This window comes from Parasteatoda tepidariorum, chromosome 6 (genome assembly GCF_982258835.1).
Source record: "Parasteatoda tepidariorum strain Cologne lab strain chromosome 6, Ptep-v5.0, whole genome shotgun sequence".
In the NCBI taxonomy this organism is placed as follows: Eukaryota; Metazoa; Arthropoda; class Arachnida; order Araneae; family Theridiidae; genus Parasteatoda; species Parasteatoda tepidariorum.
This window is the reverse complement of record NC_141760.1, coordinates 97,028,082-97,048,248: the sequence shown is the minus strand read 5'-3', so window position 1 is coordinate 97,048,248 and position 20,167 is coordinate 97,028,082. Positions and strand designations below refer to the sequence as shown.

Below are 20,167 nucleotides of genomic sequence, written 5' to 3'. Positions count from 1 at the left end.
TTACTTTTTGATGTCGAATATTTTACAGAAATCTTAAAACATCAATTAAAATTATTTATTTTTTCATATAAAAATACATTTTAGTTCTCAAGGAAAGGCGATTGGAATAATTGGGCATTCTTAGAACTTCTTTACCAACGGAAAAAGTTTTCTCATTTGGGGAGCAACGATTGACATGCGCGCAGACAAATCTCCACCTTTCCACGCAAGAGAGATCATCAAATGGAATCATTTCTGCCCTCTCGCTATCGTCTGCATGGCCATTTCAAACCATTAGTCTCTGCAACGGTCGCAGTTAAAAGAATAAAAAAAGAACATATCCGAAATATACATTATATTAATTTATATATTTTTTCTTAATAGTTTTGAATTTTCATAAAAAGATACTGGATGTTCTGAAAATAATTTTTTCAGCAGAACTATGAAATGCATTGTAAATTGAAACAAAGAGAGCTATAAGTAGTTTTTGAAAGTGGCGAAAAACAGTTTTTATTATGAGTACCTATTAGACTGAAGGGGCACCACTTTTTGCATGAAAATGTGGAGTTTCCTGTTTATTTTGAGCGTTGTAACAGGAGCTCCGGACAATCTATGGACCATGGAAAACCGCATGCTTCAACTACGTGCAGCTCCACCACGACCCGATTCACCTCCGTCTTATATGGTACATCTGTACAACAGGTATAGGAAAGGTCGAATGCCGTATAGTGCTGCGAACACGGTTCGAAGTTTTTTTCCAACACCAGGTATGTTCTTCATTTGAAATTTAGGTCTAGTTAGATTTACTGTAAAGTTTTAAGTACTTGGATACTATTAAACTATTGGAAATTTTTTAATTTTAAACCTTAAAAGTGTTAAATTTGTAAAAAAGTTTCGTCCTGTGCTAGAATCTGATTAACGTGTTAAGAAAGTTTTAAAATCTGCAGATTTTAGTGTACTTTTTAAATACATTTTAATTAGTTTTAACGAAATATAAAATAAAAGTTATTAATTCTTTTTTAAAATTGAAATTTGAAACTTGTTGGAATAGTAAAATGCATTAAAGCACTTTTAATCTATAAATGCATGATTAATTTTTTAAAAATGTATTTTTTATTTTTTAAAGCGTTACATTTTGTTAGTTAAGGCGTTGCAAAGGTTTTAAATATTAAAAAAAATTCTTTTATTTAAAAAATAATTTTTAATTTGAAAAGTTTTTTAGTAAAGCATGTTATTAAATTTACTAAAGTTATAAAGTTATTGTTCAATGGGGGGTTAAACGAAGAATTTTAAAATTTGAACTTTTAATATAGCGGCAAGTAAAAAAAAAAAAAAAAAAATGATTTTCACTACAATTCGGTAAAACTTTCATTCAATCACTAGTCGATTTCATCTAACAGAAGTCTGAAAAATTAAAATGAGTTCGGTTCATGAGTTTTTAAGAAACCGTGCTACAATGTTATGAAAATAGAGTTTGGAGAAAATTAAAGGGATTTCTTAAGATTTTACACGGCTTAACACGGATTTAACGGCACATTAATGTCCGTAGTGGAGATTAGTTTTTCTGAGGGTTCTCGAAAATAATTTCTCAATGGATAAATTACAATAATTTTTTGATTAAAAGCTTCCAAATTAAAATTATTCTTTTACATGCTTTAATTTTAATTAAGATAATATTTTTTTAAAATTTTATTAAAAATAATACATTAATTAAAAACTTTTAATGATTTTTTTTTAAAAATTATAAATGTTATTGATATTAAACACATTTTTGTGTAGTGGTTTCTCAATGAAATCTACATTTGAGTATTTAAATCATATAACATTTGATACTTTAATCATATTAAATAATATTATTGCAAATCGAGTACTATGTTTAAGTACTTAAAGTGAGAGTGAAATAATTATACTATAAATTTTAACATAATGTTAATTAACACCCCATATAAACTATGCGGAAATATTTTTAAAATTAAACGACAAGGATATAGTAACATTTTAAAATTGCAGACAGGTTGCAGATGACCTAGAAAAGAAATAATATTGTTTTCAAACTGATGAAAAAAAAAACTTTTTTCGTTTTCTTACTTCTTTTAATTACAATTTTTCAATTATTACAGTTAAGATTTAAACCAAGTAATCGAATACTTATCATCAACACCACTGAATGGGATTAAAGTATAGCGAAGCTAGTTCAGAAGCTGAACATATTCAAAAAACATATTCGCTGACATATTCGCTGAACATATTCGTAAAAAATTGGCATTAGCAGAATACAGTTCTTTTCCTGTCCACTGAATTATGTAGCATAGAGAACTTGCTTTTCTCGAAAATTCTGGAAATCTATTTAAAACTACCTCTGAATTTCAGAATCTGCTTAAGTCCATGTTGAACCATTATTTGTATGCGGTATGCTCGATATTTAAAGATATATTTTTCTATCCTGAAATATTTTGAAATAGATAATTGCTATCTATTTGTTGTGGATCTTAAAATTTGAACAGCTTTCATTAGGTTTAATGTTGGTTGACTAAACTTAAGCCTGTATTTGACTGAACACATCAGGCATACGTTCGTAAAAAGACTCTTAAAACTTAAAAATAAGAAGTTAAGTTGCTTGAAAAAAAATCCCCTAAAGTTAAGTTTATCTGATAAATGAAAAGTTTTTTCTAAAAAATATAAATTATGTGGATATTTGGCGATTATGCGGATAATTGTAAATTACATAGTTTTCTGCGTCGCTGCGCAATTTATAGATTTACAGGGCTGTACTAATAATTGAATTTAAGGTAAAATAATTTCCAATCATAGTTAGCGTGAACTGTATACAATTATGTGCTACGCGGAGTAAAAACTAATTAATTATAACCTCATTTTAACATAATTCAAGGAAAAATGCTTAGTACAATGTTCATTCATAATGCTCTTTTAAAAGTAATTTTTACTTACAATTTATGGGAAAAGTATACTATTATTAAATAAAGTAAAATTAATACTGAACTATAATTATAAATTTTAGCACAATTTAAAAAAACATTATTACATAATATTCATTTATGATGAGGTATTTTCAATTTAAACTAAAATAAATTCTAATTATAGCTTGTAATCAGTACAAACAATTGTTACACTACGTGAGAACTAATTAACTATAACTATAAATAGAGTAGTTATATAATGTAAGCAAAATATAATGTTCGTTCATAATACCGCAACCCCGATTCACTGTGAAATAATTTTCAATTCATAGTTTATGTGAAATGCACACAATTATTGCGTAAATTGAGAGTCATTCACTTATAACTATTAAACTTAATTCGATTTCATTAAAAAATGTAGATTTTTGTGAATAAATAAGTGTATTAGAAGGATTAACATATTTAGTCTGAATTTAAATCAAAAGAAAATACATGAATATTGAAGTAAAATTGCTTTGGTGGAAACGTTTTGAATTGTAACAAAATTCGCATTACGGGGAAACTACAGCAAATTTCAACAATGTGAACCTGTTATATATATTTGACTTTCTAAAAAGTGTTTAGTTTGTGTTTTTTCTTATCTTTAAATTTGTAGTTAGTTAAATATTCACAGTGAAAAGTTTTCTAGGAGGAAAATAATGAAATAATATCAAATGAAATAAAATAAATTCAATTCAATAATTTCGCATAAAAATATTCAAGCTATTTTCAAAACTCTCGAAAGAAAAGTTCTCAACTAATGTATTCGTAATGAAATTGACCGTTAATCGTCGTCTGTAGGGCAAAACTGGGAAACTTTGCAATTAGTCACTGCCAAGTTGAGCTATTTTCAACAGTGGCCTCTTTTTAAAACAAGTGGCTACTTTTAAAAAGATTGAAAAATTTAAGCGATAAGAAAAACTTCTGTAAGTGTAAGTTATATCTTTTGAAACATTTCTCAAAATCTGGTAAACATTGCAAGGTTTTTTCCTAAAATGCAGAAATTTTTTAATAAACAAGAGTAAAACAATTCACAATACTATGAAAAATTCATAATTATTTCATATTTGTTAAAAATATGCGAAATGAGGTTCATTTTCGATGAAAAATGGTGATCAGATGGCGATTCGCGGACAATCGCATAATCGCCATTTTTTTATATTTAGTCGCCCTGTAGCCAGTTGAGACTAGTTTATTTTGTTCCATGTCGTCGTCGCTATTTCTAAGGAATATTCTGATATGAAAATGTTATTGAGTTTTCATTCCTTTTTGAATTATTTTGTGCAACTATTAATTTATTTTTGTGTTACCTATTTTAGTCAAACTTATAGCGATTATCAGCTGGGGAACTATAATTTTCTTGCAGCCACGTATTCACATCTCTGAGAATGAGCAAGAAATAATTAAATAATTAAAATTTTGAAATAATTAAATAGTTTGCATTGACAGTTTGCAACATTTTTCAACGTAAAGTGAAAAAGAAAGTTTAGTAAGTTTAAAAGGTTTGTTGCTGGCAGTAATCTGTCAAATAGGAAGATATTCTCAATCTAACTATAGCAATTGAGTAATAAGAAATTGCTTTCATGTCAACAAATATTAAAATTCTTATTTTTGTTGAAAATTTGAGTTTTGAAATCTATCATTTAATGTAACTAACACGAAATATAAAAATATAAAATTATGAAATCTGGGATATTAAACAGAAGGAAGGCAGAAAATGCCAGCGGAACAATTTAGAAAGAACTGAGCATGCAGCGACAAGCGACAGCAAGAATGAAGCGGACCCTCCAAGTCCTTTAAAAAAATTTAAAAAGAAATACTGAAGTAAAAGAAAACTATGGTTAATAGGCATTACACATTAATATTCAAATGAGAAATAAAAAAACGCGTTTTAAAACTCTGATGAATAAAATTAAGGGAGGGTTTAAAATAATAGTAAATAAATTATTTTTGAATAAAGTTTAAAATCGCTCCCAGCGGATGCATTTTACCTTCATTATATCATGAGCAAAAATGTCTCATTTCACTTCAAAATTCATGGGCGAAAATTTAAGAGGTGATAGAAAACACTTAAACAAGCAATTTTCACTACCTAATATGCATGGGTGAAGAGTAAAGGGGTGAACCTATCCGTCACTGTCACATGAAAGAACGAAACATTAAGTCGATAGATAATGTAATAGGATAATTTTATTACCAGCATGTATGGCAAAAGAGCAAACCTTACACTTGTGACGTAGACCATGAGCTACGATATGCTTTCCAACAATATGTCACTTAATGTTTTTAAATACAGCACTATCTAGCTGTTCACCGCTTGCTCTCCGCCTGTGCAATGAAAATTGTTGTTCACATGTTTTCTATCACCCCTTATATATTTGTTGGTTCATTGAATGTAGACTTTATTATTGTTCAAGAATCAAAAGAGACTACGCTACGCTAAGCAGACGCTCAGCGCAGTATATTAACTCTTGGTTCTTGTGTAAAGAATGTATAAACAATATGGCATAGCCTGAGGAAACATTTTAACAGCTATCCATGCAAATACTTCAGTTAAAATTGCCTGATGCGCAGTAATACCTATAGCTTTTTTTGCCTTTAAGCCATCTGTAATATGAATTTCATCAACTTGTAAAAAAATAATAAATAAATAGAAAAGTATTAGTTGGGTTAATTTTAATAATATAAAAGTTTATTATAAAGTTAGTGTTATACAAAATATGGTTGCATAAATTCAACTAGGGCAATAAATAAAAATTAAAGTTAGTTGCTTTCAAAAAAAAAAAAAGCAGGAAAAAAAGGAAACCAAGATAAAAAAAATTAAAATAATATCATGAGTATTTTTTTCACAAAATATACAATTTTATTTATTAAATAAGCTTTAGAATTACATTAAAACCAAATATTTCAAATTTGTTTTGAGGCACAATTTTTTATGACCACGATAAATATCAAGATGAAAATCTGATTTCTCGCTAGTCTTCTTTTCCTAAACGTATGCAATAAACTCTGTTTAATAATCAAGACAAAAATAAGGCATATTTCATTAGATTTTTGTTGTAAGAAGAGAATTCCAAGAAATAATAATGACCTCATATCAGGAATTTTTCCTTCGGTGTTTGCGTTGGAGAGAGTCGATCTTGTGAGAGAAAACAGGGAATCGTTTACAGGAAACTTTATGAAGTATGGAAGTTCATATCCAATTTCTTCCTTCACGGGCCCCTGGGTCATCTTATCTCTCTAGGAATTCATATACCAAATAATGCAGAACTTTCTCTAACACATATTGTTAGTTCAAATTTATTATTGTTCGGTGTTTTAATAACAGGGAATATTGATATTCTATAGTACTAACTAACACGACACATATTATTGCTTTCTGAATTATTTGCCTAAGTATTTTTATTCCAAATGATTCTGAACTTTCGCTGACAAAGATTATTGGTTTAAATTTTTTTAGTTCTGTGTTCGAAAATATTGACCTTCTATATTAGATTATGATATCTTGACGCGCATATTATTTTCTGAGTCATTTTATCTGACTTGAAATTTGTACTCAAAATGATTCAGAATTTTCTCTAACAATTATGTGTCTTTATTAAAAAATCGTTATAGCTGCCGCCGTAGTTTTAGGTGCGCACCCTAACGTTGCATTTTGTTTCAGTGCGCAAAAACTATAAAACTTAGAAACTTGAAATTACTAAAGTGTATAGAAAAGTGTACAGGGATTAAAACTGAATAAAAAAACAAACGTTTGATAATTAGTTCCTGAGTTAAGTGTAAAATTTGTTGGAAAAAATACCATACGGGCTGATCAACAGGCTGCACGATGCAACAATTTCGCGTGCTGAAAGAGCCATATTTGTTTATGAGCTTAACGCTGAGTATTTTTTCGATATTCCAATTTGTTCGAAAGTTATTGCAATTTTAATTGCTGCTAATGTTTTCTTAATTATTTTTGTTTTCCGTTACATTTTGCTTTGCTACTCAAAATCTTTAAGGCTTAGAAACTTGAAATTACAATAGTGGATATAAAAATGTACAAGAATTTGATGGAATATTAAAAGTATGATTCGATTATTTATTCCAGAATTATTAATTATTAAACTTGCAGTAAAGAAAAAACATATGTGTCGATCTACTGTCCGCTGAAAGGAAACTACATAGTTGAAATTTGACGAGCTGATAGGACTAGTTAGAATTATAACTTTAGCGAATTTTTTTTTTTGCCGAAATTCCTATTTGTTCAAAGTGAAATTTTAAGTGTGTTTGTAATTTTTTTCCTTTAATAATAGTTAATTTATTGTTGCGTGATGACAAAATCTCTTTCTTTCGCAATTTTCATTTTATAAGCTCGCTCTTGACTTGATGTCAAATGTAACAAAGACTTAATAAAATAATATTTAATATCTAAGAACAAAAAAAATATTTAATAAGAAAAAGAAATTTAAATGTTGCCAGAAGTATGAATCTTAACATTAATATCAAAATTTTTAACAATATGTTTGAAAAGGAATAAAAACTTCTTGCTGTTATATGACATAAGGTTATCGATATATATTGTTAACATGCAAAATTACTTATCAATTATTATTGCTGATTGTATTGCATGTTTTTTTTAAGTTTAATTTTTTTCTAGTACATTTGGTTATTTTTCAAACCCTACTATCCTTTTGATTCGTTATAATTATCACACTTGAGGGGAATTGGTAAATCGACTATGTCAACCTTTCGTCTATCAAAAGGTGCCTCCATGATAGAGTCAAGTTAACATGTCTTATATACTAGTAGTGATTTGGTATTTAATATTTGTAGTGGTAGTTACATCACACACTAATAAATGTGCTTACATAAAATATAATAATTATATATTTTCTAAAAAAATTATTCTTTTGTTATCGACTTCAAGAAAAAAACTTTTTAGGAGATTAAGGGGGGAAATGCTTTATGTTCATTAAATATGATTCTGAGGAGGGAAAAAAAACGAATTTAAGCACGGACAGGAACTTTTTAACCACAGCATGGTCAATCCATGTTATAGGTTTGCCAAAATTTAAACACCCTCGCAATGCAACAGATGGCATTCGTGGTTTTTTTGTAAAAAAAATGAACATAAACCGTTCTTCCCCTTTGATCTTCAATGATGAAAGAGAAACAACGGTTGTGCGGAGGTTGGGAGTTACGCAAAAAGGGGGTGAAGACTCCTAGTTTGTTTTAATTTTTCTTGTTTTACATTTTAATAACATGAAATAATGTCACTCCTTGCTATTTCTTAACGATGAGGCCCATAGGAATTGTTTGAGTCATCCCATTTGAATTTTTATTTCAAATGATTTAGAACTTTCTTTAACAAACATTATTGGTTAAAATTTATTCTTGTTCTATGTTTTAATAACATGACATATTGACCTTCCTTACCTGGCTTTAATGACACGGCACGTAAAATAGTCTTCTTAGTCATGTTATTTGCCCAGGAATTTTTATTCCAATTAATTCAGAACTTTTTTCTTATCAACGATTATTGGTTTAAATTTTGCTTTTTTGATACTTTAATAACATACTTCACTTTAATATTATGACACATAAAAGTGTTATCTGAGTGTTTATATCTGACTTGGAATTCGTCTTTTAAATAAATCAAAATTTTCTCAAACAAATATCCTTGGTTTACATCTTTTGTTGTTCCATTTTTTAATAACATGAAATAAGGTGTCTTTACTTTTAATAACGCGACATATAGAATCGTTTTCTGAGTTATCTTATCTGTATCAGAATTTATATTTTAATGCATTCAGAAATTTTTTTAACAAAGATTACAGGTTTTAAATATTTTTTTTCGATATTTTAATAATATGAACCTTTCATCCTTAACTTTAATATTATGATACAAAAAAGTTTTTTTTTTTTTGAGTGATCATATCTAACTTGGAATTTGTATTCCAAATGATTCAGAATTTCTCTGACAAAGATTATTGGATTTTTATTGTTCCATGTTTTAATAACATGAAATTAAAACGCTCCATTTTTTCAATGACGTGACCTATAGAAATGCTTTCTGAGTCATCTTATCTGCCCTGGAATTTATAATTCGATGAAATCAGAAATTCCTTGAATAGAAATAACTGGTTTAAAAGTTCTTTGTTTGATGTTTTAATAACATGAAGTATTGACCTAAAAGCGTTAATTTTAATAATATGATACTTATAAGTGTTTTCCGCGAAATCACACCTGACTAGGAATTTATATTCCAACTAACTTTGAATCTTACTTACAAAGATCATTGGTTTAAATTAGGTTTTAAGGATCATTGGTTTTAATTGGTTGACTTTAGTAACGCAGCATAAAAAGCTGTTTTCTGCATTATCTTATTTATTTAGAAATTCATGTTTTAAATTAGATTATTATTTCAAATTTAGTTTTGTTCGATATATTCTTTTTTAACATGAAATATTAATCTTCATAACTCAACTTAGATTTTTTAAGGTCATTTTTATCTACCTAGGAATTTATATTCCAGCATATGCGGTATTTAAACCATTCATTTGGTAATTTTTCCATTCATAACGTAATGATTCATCAGAAATTTTGGTTTTTAAAATTGTAGCTCTGATTACCCACACATTTAGTAAAAAATACAAAACTGAAAAATAAATGTAACAGAGTAAATGGTTTTTATGCTGTACTCCACGGTATCAAGATTAAAAAACAGAATTCGGTCATATTAACCAAATTTTAACTCACATTATAAAATGATACTTTATTGCTTATTTTAGCAACATTATTATGAAAGCGTTTCGGTAACAGTTACCGAGCCTTTTGGTAATTTTTTCTGAATTAATAATACAAATATTTTTATTTTTAATTTTGCTTTTTTCTACATCTTTTTTTCTGCAAGAAATTTTTTTACTTTCTTTCCTTTAGAGCCAGAGGGACCTTGAATTTCCCCATAGGCTGGCAGTTTTGGCCATACATTTTATTTAGCGTGGGTCACATCTTAAAATTTTTAGAAATTAGTTCAACAAGTAATTCAGAAGAAAATTTTATTACAAAGAATATTGGTCTGAAACTAATCTTGTTCAACGTTTTAATAATGGGAAATATTGAACTTCCTCACTAGGCTTTTATAATATCACATGTAAAATTGCATTTAATTATTAGATTTTGTTTTGTAGAAAGAATACCATTTTAGTGTTTCGTCTCAGAATATTATGCAACGTGTCATGTGCAATATATTTTTCCACCAATTGGCTTATTAAACTATTTTCTTTTTATTACAAAATTAATTATAATTTCATAATTAGAAATTTGTAGAGTTATAATTTCATTTTTTTAAATGTGACATGTTTCTACGAATGCTATATTTGGAAATAAAAATAAACTTAACGACGGCAACAAAAAAACTATCGTATTAAAATTAAATATCTATTTGAATAAAAGCTTTTGAAAACTCTGCACTCTTAAAGTAGATCATATAATTAAATAAAAAATGAATATAATAGAGCATCAAATTAGTTCGTTTTTGTATAAATAATAAGCATACCTAATATCGTATATCATACTTTTAAATCTTTCTTAAATCTTTCAAAATCTTGATGTATGACAGTATTTCTAAAAAATCATTGTTTTTTCAGATGATAGAAAATTTATGAAATCAAAAACTCATAAAGAAATTCTTAAAGGAGTTAAAAGTACACAAAATATCTTTTAAACATGAAAATAAAACTTTTGAAAGCTCTTATGTAATAAAAACTCAAAGGAAAAAATGAATCAAATTAACTCTAATTTTCAATAAATAAAGTACCTATTTTGATCTGTTTCTTTTTAATTTGTTTGACCTACGAAAGCTATCAAGAAATATGATGAATGGTAAAGTTAGAATTTACAAAAGAGTACTATTTTTGAAGATTAATATGGAATTCATTTTCCCCCTGAATTTCATTAAAGTATAGAATTTTTTAGAAAGTTTTTAAACCTACCTTTTTCGCAAAAATTTTCTTTTTTCCCCCCAAAATTGTTTCACTGGTCCAATAATTAATAAATTCCAAAATTTTACCTAATGGCATTATAAAGAATATTTGCATTTAAAGTGGAAAACCTTGATGAATAAATTCCTGATTCGTTTTTGTTCCGATGTGTAGATTTAAAGGCATTTAAAAGCTTTAGTGCACTATAAAAAATTCCGGATCAAATTCCGGTATTTCGTCCGTAAAATCCATTTTATCGGAACATGTTACGGAATAAAAAAATCTGATATAACGTAATTTTTGCAATAATAATTACCGTACTCTAATTAAATAAATGTTACTAAAAAATTATGGTTAATATTTTATAACAAAAAAAGAATTTACGGTAAAATGAATATTACGGTACGATAAATTGTATAGTAAAATGGATTTTATGGTTGATACACCAGAAGTGCCGGTACCTTATACCGTTTTTGATCAGAATTTTTAACAGAGTGTGTTTGAGCTTTAAAAGTTTTGAGTGTGTTTGAGCTACTACAAAATTTACTATTGTAAATTGAATTTGAGAATTTTCATGTTTATGTAATTTATGAACATGCCATCTCCTTTCGTTTCAATGTTTTCGTTCGAGGGGAAATTGTTTGAAAATAATAAAGCTTATAATTTAATATTTATAGAAAAGTGCCTAATTTATTTTATTTGGTACGTATCTATAGCTATATAATGACTGTTTGTATGAGTATCAAAGTATGAACGAAGAAACAGTATTGATTATTATAGTTATTCAGACGCGCGTTAAATGAATGTAAATATGCATTTCGATTTCATTCAATTTTAACAATACTTTTATTATGAATTTCTCCTTCTGTATCTAAATAAATGTAAAGCGTCCTTAACTTTGAATTCCTTTTATTTCTATTTAAAGAGTTTCAGTCGCAGTGTTAAATAAACATATATTTTGATCCATCTTTTTGGTTTCTCATACACCTTGAATAAATATTTCCTATCAACCGATAAAGTTTTGTAAAAGCAATTAAATATTATTGACTCTGAAAGCATATAAAATAAGATTTCAAATTAACACTTGAATTAACAAAAATTACTGAGAAATGTTATTTAGAATAAATTAGTACATTAAACTTCAATGTACCCATTAGAAAATAATGGAATCTCAAAGTAATTTATATAAAAAAAATTAATCATGTTAAACTCATAAAATAAGTTTAAATTGTAAAATATCGTTCGATTTAAAAGATTTTTCAATAAAACATTTATTTGTTTTGTAACATATATTTCTACGATGTCATAATCCCGCTTTATAGTTTCAGAAATATCATCATTTTCAGTTTGTCGTGCTTTTAAAAACTGTATACGTTTATTCAAATACGTAATAACTATTTAATGACAATTAAAAATTTTACTTAATATTTTTTTCTCAACGCAGAGCTGTTTATCGCTACTTGGCCTTAGTTATTTTAATTTTTCAAGTAAAAAATATAACTCAAGTTGTCATATTTTTTATTTTTAGTAATTTTAATGATTAAGAAAACTCAATTCAGTTATAATATTCATTACAAAATATTTTTAAACCTAAAACATCTATATGAAGCTTTTGGTGTAATTTTATTAGTGCTATAGATAGGTCTGAAGTTTGTTTAAATTACTAAGTAATAATTTATTGGTAAATACTGTAAATAGTTTATAAGAAATTAATAATTAATGGGAGATTCTCAAATTTGTTTATGCAATTAATATGAAAAAAATTATAATATCATGATGAGATAATGCTAGTTAAATTATAATGCGTATAATAATAAGAATAATAATAATAAAATGATTTAAACGTTTACTTGCTGCAATATGTGGGACATATATATAACATGAAGTTAAGTATTACTGATTATTAAGTTAACTAGCTACTTAACTGGTTACTAAGTTAAGTATATCTATATACGTAAACTTCTCTTGGATAATGGAACACGATTGGATTTATAGACATGTACCTGATATAGCAGAGGATTGCTTTTCGAGGCGAAGTAATACTTAACTTCATACTATAGTAGGGTCACCCATAGCATTTGAAGGTTTGGTTGGACCATCTTGAAGCATAATTGGGCACCAGTATGTATTTCCAATTGATCAGTTTAGTTTAATTTTTGTAGAATGCATTTTTTATCTACAACTTCAAATATTTCATTCGTAGATTTTTTGTTTTCCATCTTGGCATACAAATTAATTTAATACTCGAACCAACGATCTTTCAATCTCATCTCAAAAATCTTGTTTCCCATGTTTAAAATTTATGTACTTCTACTTCGATTTTCAGGGATGAGATTCTTCCGCGGATTCGCGGATTTCCGCTTTTTTTCAGATTTTTCCATTTTTCCCGCTAATTTCCGCTGAAATTTTTTTTTGCCCAAGTTAAAATGTTTTATGAGGAATTTAATTTTCCGCGGAGGGAAATTGTTGAAGTCCCTTTTCCTCCCTCTGAAGTTTCTCTAAAAATCATTTCCTTGGGATAAAACTGTTTGACCTTTATACAGGGATGAGATTTTTTTTGTCTCTCGAATTTCAGCCTTTTTATCAAAAACTCCGATTCTCTAAAAGTTTCGTTTTTTTAAATAAATATCCCGTTTTTTTTAAATTCAGTCATTGAAGTAAAATAATTATATTTCTTTACGATTTTCAAGGATAAACAGAAAATTCAATCTACGCCCTAGCTGCTAACCCTTCCGCATTTTTACTTATTTTAGCTATTTTCTACGATTTCACGCACAGAAAAATAAGATTTTCCGTATTTTTTATCCGTCGGCTGGATAGCTCGTATTTTCGTAATTCAGATCTCGATTTTTATTCACGCGATTTTAATATCAATCATCGATTTTCGTATTTATCTGATTTAAAAGTTGCACATTGCGATTCTTATTTACGCTATTTAAATATCGTATAGTATGATTCTTATTTACGACATTTAAAAATCCAATATCGTGTTTTGTATTTATGCATTTTTAAAATCTCGATTTTATTATCAAATCTCGATTTTCGTATTTACCTGATTTAAAAGTTGAACGTTGCGATTCTTATTCAGGCGATTTAAATATTGTACAGTGCGATTCTTACTTACGAGATTTAAAAAATCAATATCGCAATTTGTATTTACGAGCTTTTAAAGCCCTATGTAGCAATTCGTATTCACGTGAGCTTAAAATCCAATATCATGATTCGTTTTTGGGGTTGTAATATCGCGCGATTTAAAAATTATGCATCGTGATCAAAAAATTAAAAAATCATGATTTGTATTTTCGCATTTTTTAAATTCGATGTAGAGTTTCATATTTACGTGATTTAAAAGTCTCATATCGGGAATTATATTCACATGGTTTACAAGTTTAAAAATCGCACTTTTTTGTCAAATTTTTGTTTATATATATATATATATATTTTTCTTCTTTTTTTTTCTTTCTTCTTTTTGTTTTTTGGATTTCCTCTTTTTTACTTTCTGACTACTCTCATCCCTGGATTTTTGAGATCCAAGTAAATAAACTTCATCTGAATGGTTGATAGCGGCATTTTGCCTCCAACAGCAGAAATTGCTCCCTCACTCATTACATGGCAATGCCACCTTGATGACTCCTTAATGTGTGCCAGAGCCTCCACTTAAGTTTCCATTTTATTGCTTTTTTTGTGTTGTTTTGGATGCTGTTTCCTGTTACTGCATTTTGGACTTTTCAAGTTTTGGTATTATTTTCAGTTGATTCGTGTGAGATAATCTATTTTCTTTTATATTTTTCCTCAAACATTTCCTTCAAATATTCTTCCAACTATAACATTAGCAGCTTGGCGCTGTTATACATTAAATTATATACATTTTACTTATTTTCTCATCAATTTCCATTCTTGTTACATTTCGTATCTTAATTTGCATTTTATGTAGTACGTCTATATGCATTGTATGTATATATACATGTATTTAAGGGTCTCTCTCTCTCTCTCTCTCTCTGTATATATATATATATATATATATATATATATATATATATATATATATACATACAACATAAAGCAACTCAAGTAAGATAAATATTTGAATCTAATTCAGCACTCCATCTTTTCACGCAACTGAAACATATAAGAATATTTTTTTCTTGAAACGGCAGGTACTGAACTTTCGTTCTTCACGTCGGAAGAGGCCGGAAGTGTTGTTCATTTAACATTACCCAGTGGGCACCTGTGAACCTAAGTCACGGAGGCGAGCAACATTACCCACACCAAACAGCCACAAATACCGGTTCATAGGGTGGGCCACATTCACAAATCACACACAACAGATGACAACATATATAGAGAGAAACATCCATGCTCAGAGCGGGATTCGAACCCGCAGCCATTGGGTTCGCAGTCAGGCACGCTAACCGCTCGGCCGCCTGGCCGGCCATATAATCGTGAAATGCAAGTCTGATATACTAATGATGAATTATAGTTATTTATTAATGTAGAACTACTTATTCCTCGTTGAAAAGAACAATGTTATTATTTTTACAAAATTATAACACTGGGAATTTAATAGTTTCAAGCGTATTTCGTTGTTTGTTCCTGGTTGAAAATTAATATAAGTATAGAGATTAAGAGATACATTTGATTTTATTTTGTGACCCTTTTTAAAAAAAAAACTTTCAGTTTAGCAGATAAATCCTCAAAAAGTAAACTAAATGTTTTTGGTATTTTTGCTTCTTTCACGAATGATTGCTTGTTAAACAAAGATTCCATCTTTATTTATAAAATTACAGATTTATCTTCTGAGATTGGTATGACTTTTTGTTACATTTTCTTTATATTTTTGATCAAAGGTATATTTTTTAAAATAGATTTCATAGAATTCCTTTGGTATGCCTTTCAAAAGCTGGAAAAAACTTGAGAATAAAATGAAAATGACAAAAGTTTGTTAAAAATTCATGGAAAATATAAATGAATATTAAGTTGACATAGGGGTGAAATGTTTCGATTGAGTTATTATTATTGTTATCATTAATAATTTGTTTAGAAGTTTCTATAAAATCAAAATAATAAAAAATAGATTGCCAAAAACTATTTTTCATCTCAAATTAAAAATATTGGTCATAAGATTACTCTAACTATGTATATTCTTTAGATCTTAGATCATATAGACTCGATAAAAGCGCAACTAACATCTATTAATCATTAATAATTACTAACAAATAAATTACTAACTATTGACAAAGTATTAAAAGAAGCATATAACAAACAAGCTAATTTTTCATAGGTTGCCTGAAACAAACATTCATAACATGGTGTAGCTTTGTTAGATAAAAAAAATAGGAGTAGAAATAAATAGCTATTTCTTCCAATAAAGTTAAGTTTGTCAAAAGTGAGACTATTTCTCGTCCAAGCTTGGAAACTCCAAGCTGTGTTTTTCAGATGGTCCATTTGTCATTCGGTCCATCAGCATCAACGACAGATATCCTGTTTTTGGCAGCTCATCACTTTTCTGGACTGACCCCAGTCCCCCGGAAACGCCCACGATTTGTTCCGAAAAGGAGAATTGGATCATTTCAGAAGAAATGATCCCTGTAAATAAATGCATGTGACTGACCATTCCGGAATGTTTATCTTAGCCATAACGGAAGATAAATTTTATTACTAGAGTTTTTATTCCGGTATTGAGAAGAAATAAGCTCACCAGTACTGTTGAGCAATTTAATGCAAATAATTTTGCTAATTTGTTTGTTACATTCATTCCTTGTTAATTTGAGTAAATAGGTTTCATGAAATGAAGAACTAATACCATTACTGTTTAGTAATTAAATGCAAATAATTTTACTCGCTCTTTTACGCTTCTTATGAATTTATTGGTTTATTGGAAAGAAAATCTAAGTTCACCATCACTGTTAAGTAATTAAAAAAATGTTATTCATTTTTTACGCAACAATGCATTTCTGATAATTTATTGGCTTAGATAAAGGAGGAAATAAGTTCATTATTACTGTTAAGTAATTTGATAAAAATTTTATTAGTTTTCTTACGCAACAATGCATTTTTTTATTGGTTTAGTGAAAGGAACCAAGCTTACCGTTATTGCTGAGTGATTTAAAATAAATAACCATATTTATTTATTTTTCATTGTTACACAACAATGCATTTTTTGCTAACATATTGGCTTACTGAAAGGAGGAACGTATAGTGCGGCTTTGAGGAGAACTCCTCCAGACTACAAGTCTGGGACTGTCTGCTGCTATGGTTACAAGTTAGAGCACATTTCTAATGGGGGCGCAATAGGGAATGAAGGTGTTGGCTACTTTACTCATGCACAAAGATCAAGACAAAAACTATTCACCCCACACCCCTATTCGAAGTGACTTTTCCTTGTAACCATGGTACCCGCCACGACACGAGACTGATGTCTGGAGGAGTTCTCCTGAAAGCCGCACTATAGTTTAGCATTACAGCTGAGGGATTCAAAATAAACAAATCTATTTATATTTTTCTATTGTTAACTCGGCAATTTATGTATTTCTTTCAATATATTGGTTTAGTGAAAAGGTGAACCGAGTTTACCATTACTGCTGAGTGATTTGAAATAAATAATCCTATTTATTTATTATCCACAGTTACACAATAATGTATCTATTGCTAATGTATTTTCTTACTGAAAGGAAGAACCAAGTTTACTATTACTGTTGAGGGATTCAAAATAAATAAATGTATTTATATTTTTCTATTGCTACCACCCAGCAGTGTATTTCTTTCTAATATATTAGTTTAGTGAAAGGAAGAACTAGGTTCACCATTACTGTTAAGTAATTTGATGCAAATAATTTTATTCGTTTTCTTAAGCAACAATTTTTTCTTCCCCGTGAATTTATTGGTTTAGTCAAAGGAAGAACTGTAAGTTTACCATTACTGTTGAGTGATTTAAAATAAATGAATCTATTTTTTTTCCTATTAATATTCAACAAGAAATTTTTTGTCAATTTATTATTACAGTTAAGTAATTTAATAATAAGTAAATAATCCTATTTATTTATTTTCCATTTTTACACCACAATGTATTTTTTGTTAATATAATAGCTTACTGAAAAGAAGAAATAATTTTACCATTACTGTTGAGGAATTCGAAATAAACAAATCTATTTATATTTATGTATTGCTACTCCGCAATGTATTTATTTCTATTATATTGATTTAGTGAAAGGAAGAACTGGGTTCACCATCACTGTTAAGAAATTTGATACACATAGTTTTATTTGTGATTTAAAATAAATAAATCGATTTTTTTCTATTGTTGTTCAACAATACATTTTGTTAATTTATTGGCTCCATAAAAGAAGCAAATAAAAGAACACATAATTTTTTCACTGCTTTTCATCAAATTGTTCCGCAATTTTGTTGAGCAATGACGAAACTAAAATAAAGACTAGGCGATCTAAAATAAAGTGACAAAGTAAACCTGTTGGCCAGTTGGGTGATCATGGAGTTGGCCTCGTATTAGCGAGATCCCGGGATTGAATCCCGATTCGGGCATGGGTGTAATTTATCTCAATATCCTATATGTCCCTCTTGTTTTGTTAGGGTGACCTTGATCCACCGATATGGTGCTCTCGATAATTAGAAAAGTTAGATAATTTAGGCACTGGAATTTTTTTTTTTGGTAAAAACTATAATGACTAAATATTTTTTTAATTTGGGCGAAATTCGTTTCCTCGAAGAAGTGACGATACTTTTATCACTTAGACGAAAAATTCGCTCAGAACTTATACCAGGAAACGGTTTCGAAAAATACAAAGACAGTATCGTAGTATCTGAGTATACATATATTTTTACAAAGAATTCAAAATTGTTTATTATTATCAAAAAAATATTTGAAAGTTACCTTATAAATTGGCACATAAAACGGCAAAAAATTTTTTCAATATACAAGGTATTTTAAAATACTTGAAATTTTTCGAATATAAAAATTTTATGAATATAAAATTATAATTGTACAAACGACATTCTTTTATACTGGCTGATATTTTCATAGGATTCATCAGATATTTTGCGCTCCATATTAAGTGCACTTGTCATTTCTTAACTTATCTGCCACAGAAGAGAATTTTTAACTCGGATGTTCTGAAGTAATATTGATATAAATTTTCAAAAAATCATTTTAACTATTGCATATATGTTGTTCAGTATTGTGTGAAGTATGAATATTATTTTTAGTCATATATTTTAAAAAAAAGAGTTTTACTATTTGTTCCAAAAATTTATTTAAATACTATAATTTATAATTAATATTGCGAAGAAGTTTATTTATTGGTTTCTTTATTAAGTTATTTATTTGTAGTTTATCACTTTACCACACTTTGTGTTGCATTTAAAATATTATTTTTGTCGTAAATTTATGCACTACAAGGTAAATTGTTTTTTGGAAATCGGTTTCAAGACCCAAATGTTTGGGGAAAAAAACATTTCCTAGTATTTATAGAGTCTTTACTAAGAGGAAAATTTATCAGTGACTTTTTTAAGTAAATATAATTACATATTTAGTTGAAACTATGCAGATTATCAAAGATATATGAATCTTATCGAACATTAATCCAAAACACAATTATTACATATTTTATTGCAGTTGTTTAGCATACCAATTTCGTTCCCAATTATTTAAATACAAAACAGAAAGTAGAGGTCATGCAATATAAATATTTACTTACAAGACCTATTATTTGATAAAATTGTCAAGCATTTAAATGTTTTGTTATTAAAAATGGGATAAAAGATAAAACGTTTTCCTTCAATTACATTACTTATTAACATCCAAATAAATAATATAATCTCTTATAGTTTTTATTATGAACTTTTAAAATATTTAAAAAAATTTAATATTGTTACAAATTGAAAGTGCTGTTATCATACATGGAAAAAAGAATTCTGGTAAAATTACCATTCTGCATGATGCTGATATTTCTATTGAAAATAAACTGTAAGTCTGCTTATTATTTTGGTAAATTAAATGCTTGAATATCATCTACAGATCTTTGTTTGAAGAAAATAAAAGTTTTATTCGTTTTCTGATAGGTAAATTTTTTTTTTCTCGCAGCGAGAAATTTATTGCAAATAAAGATTCTGAATTCTTTCCGAATTACTGCGAGTAGAATCCTCAAAGCTTTGTGCTAAATGAAAATACTATTTCCAATCTTAGAGCCTTTGAAGTTCAGTGTCTGTATATTAAAAAAGTTATACTTGTTTTCTAAATGGTACAAACAAAAT

General features: G+C 28.0%; 1 protein-coding gene across 1 annotated transcript in view; it reads left to right on the top strand.

Moving 5' to 3' along the window:
- The first annotated feature begins 231 nt into the window (after positions 1–231).
- LOC107436461 (uncharacterized) overlaps positions 232–20,167 on the top strand; it is a 34,588-nt gene continuing 14,652 nt past the window's right edge. The window contains exon 1 of the mRNA XM_087166221.1: positions 232–746. Coding sequence (XP_087022347.1) covers positions 533–746 — 214 coding nt within the window. The 5' untranslated portion in view covers positions 232–532. The remainder of the gene's footprint in view (positions 747–20,167) is intronic.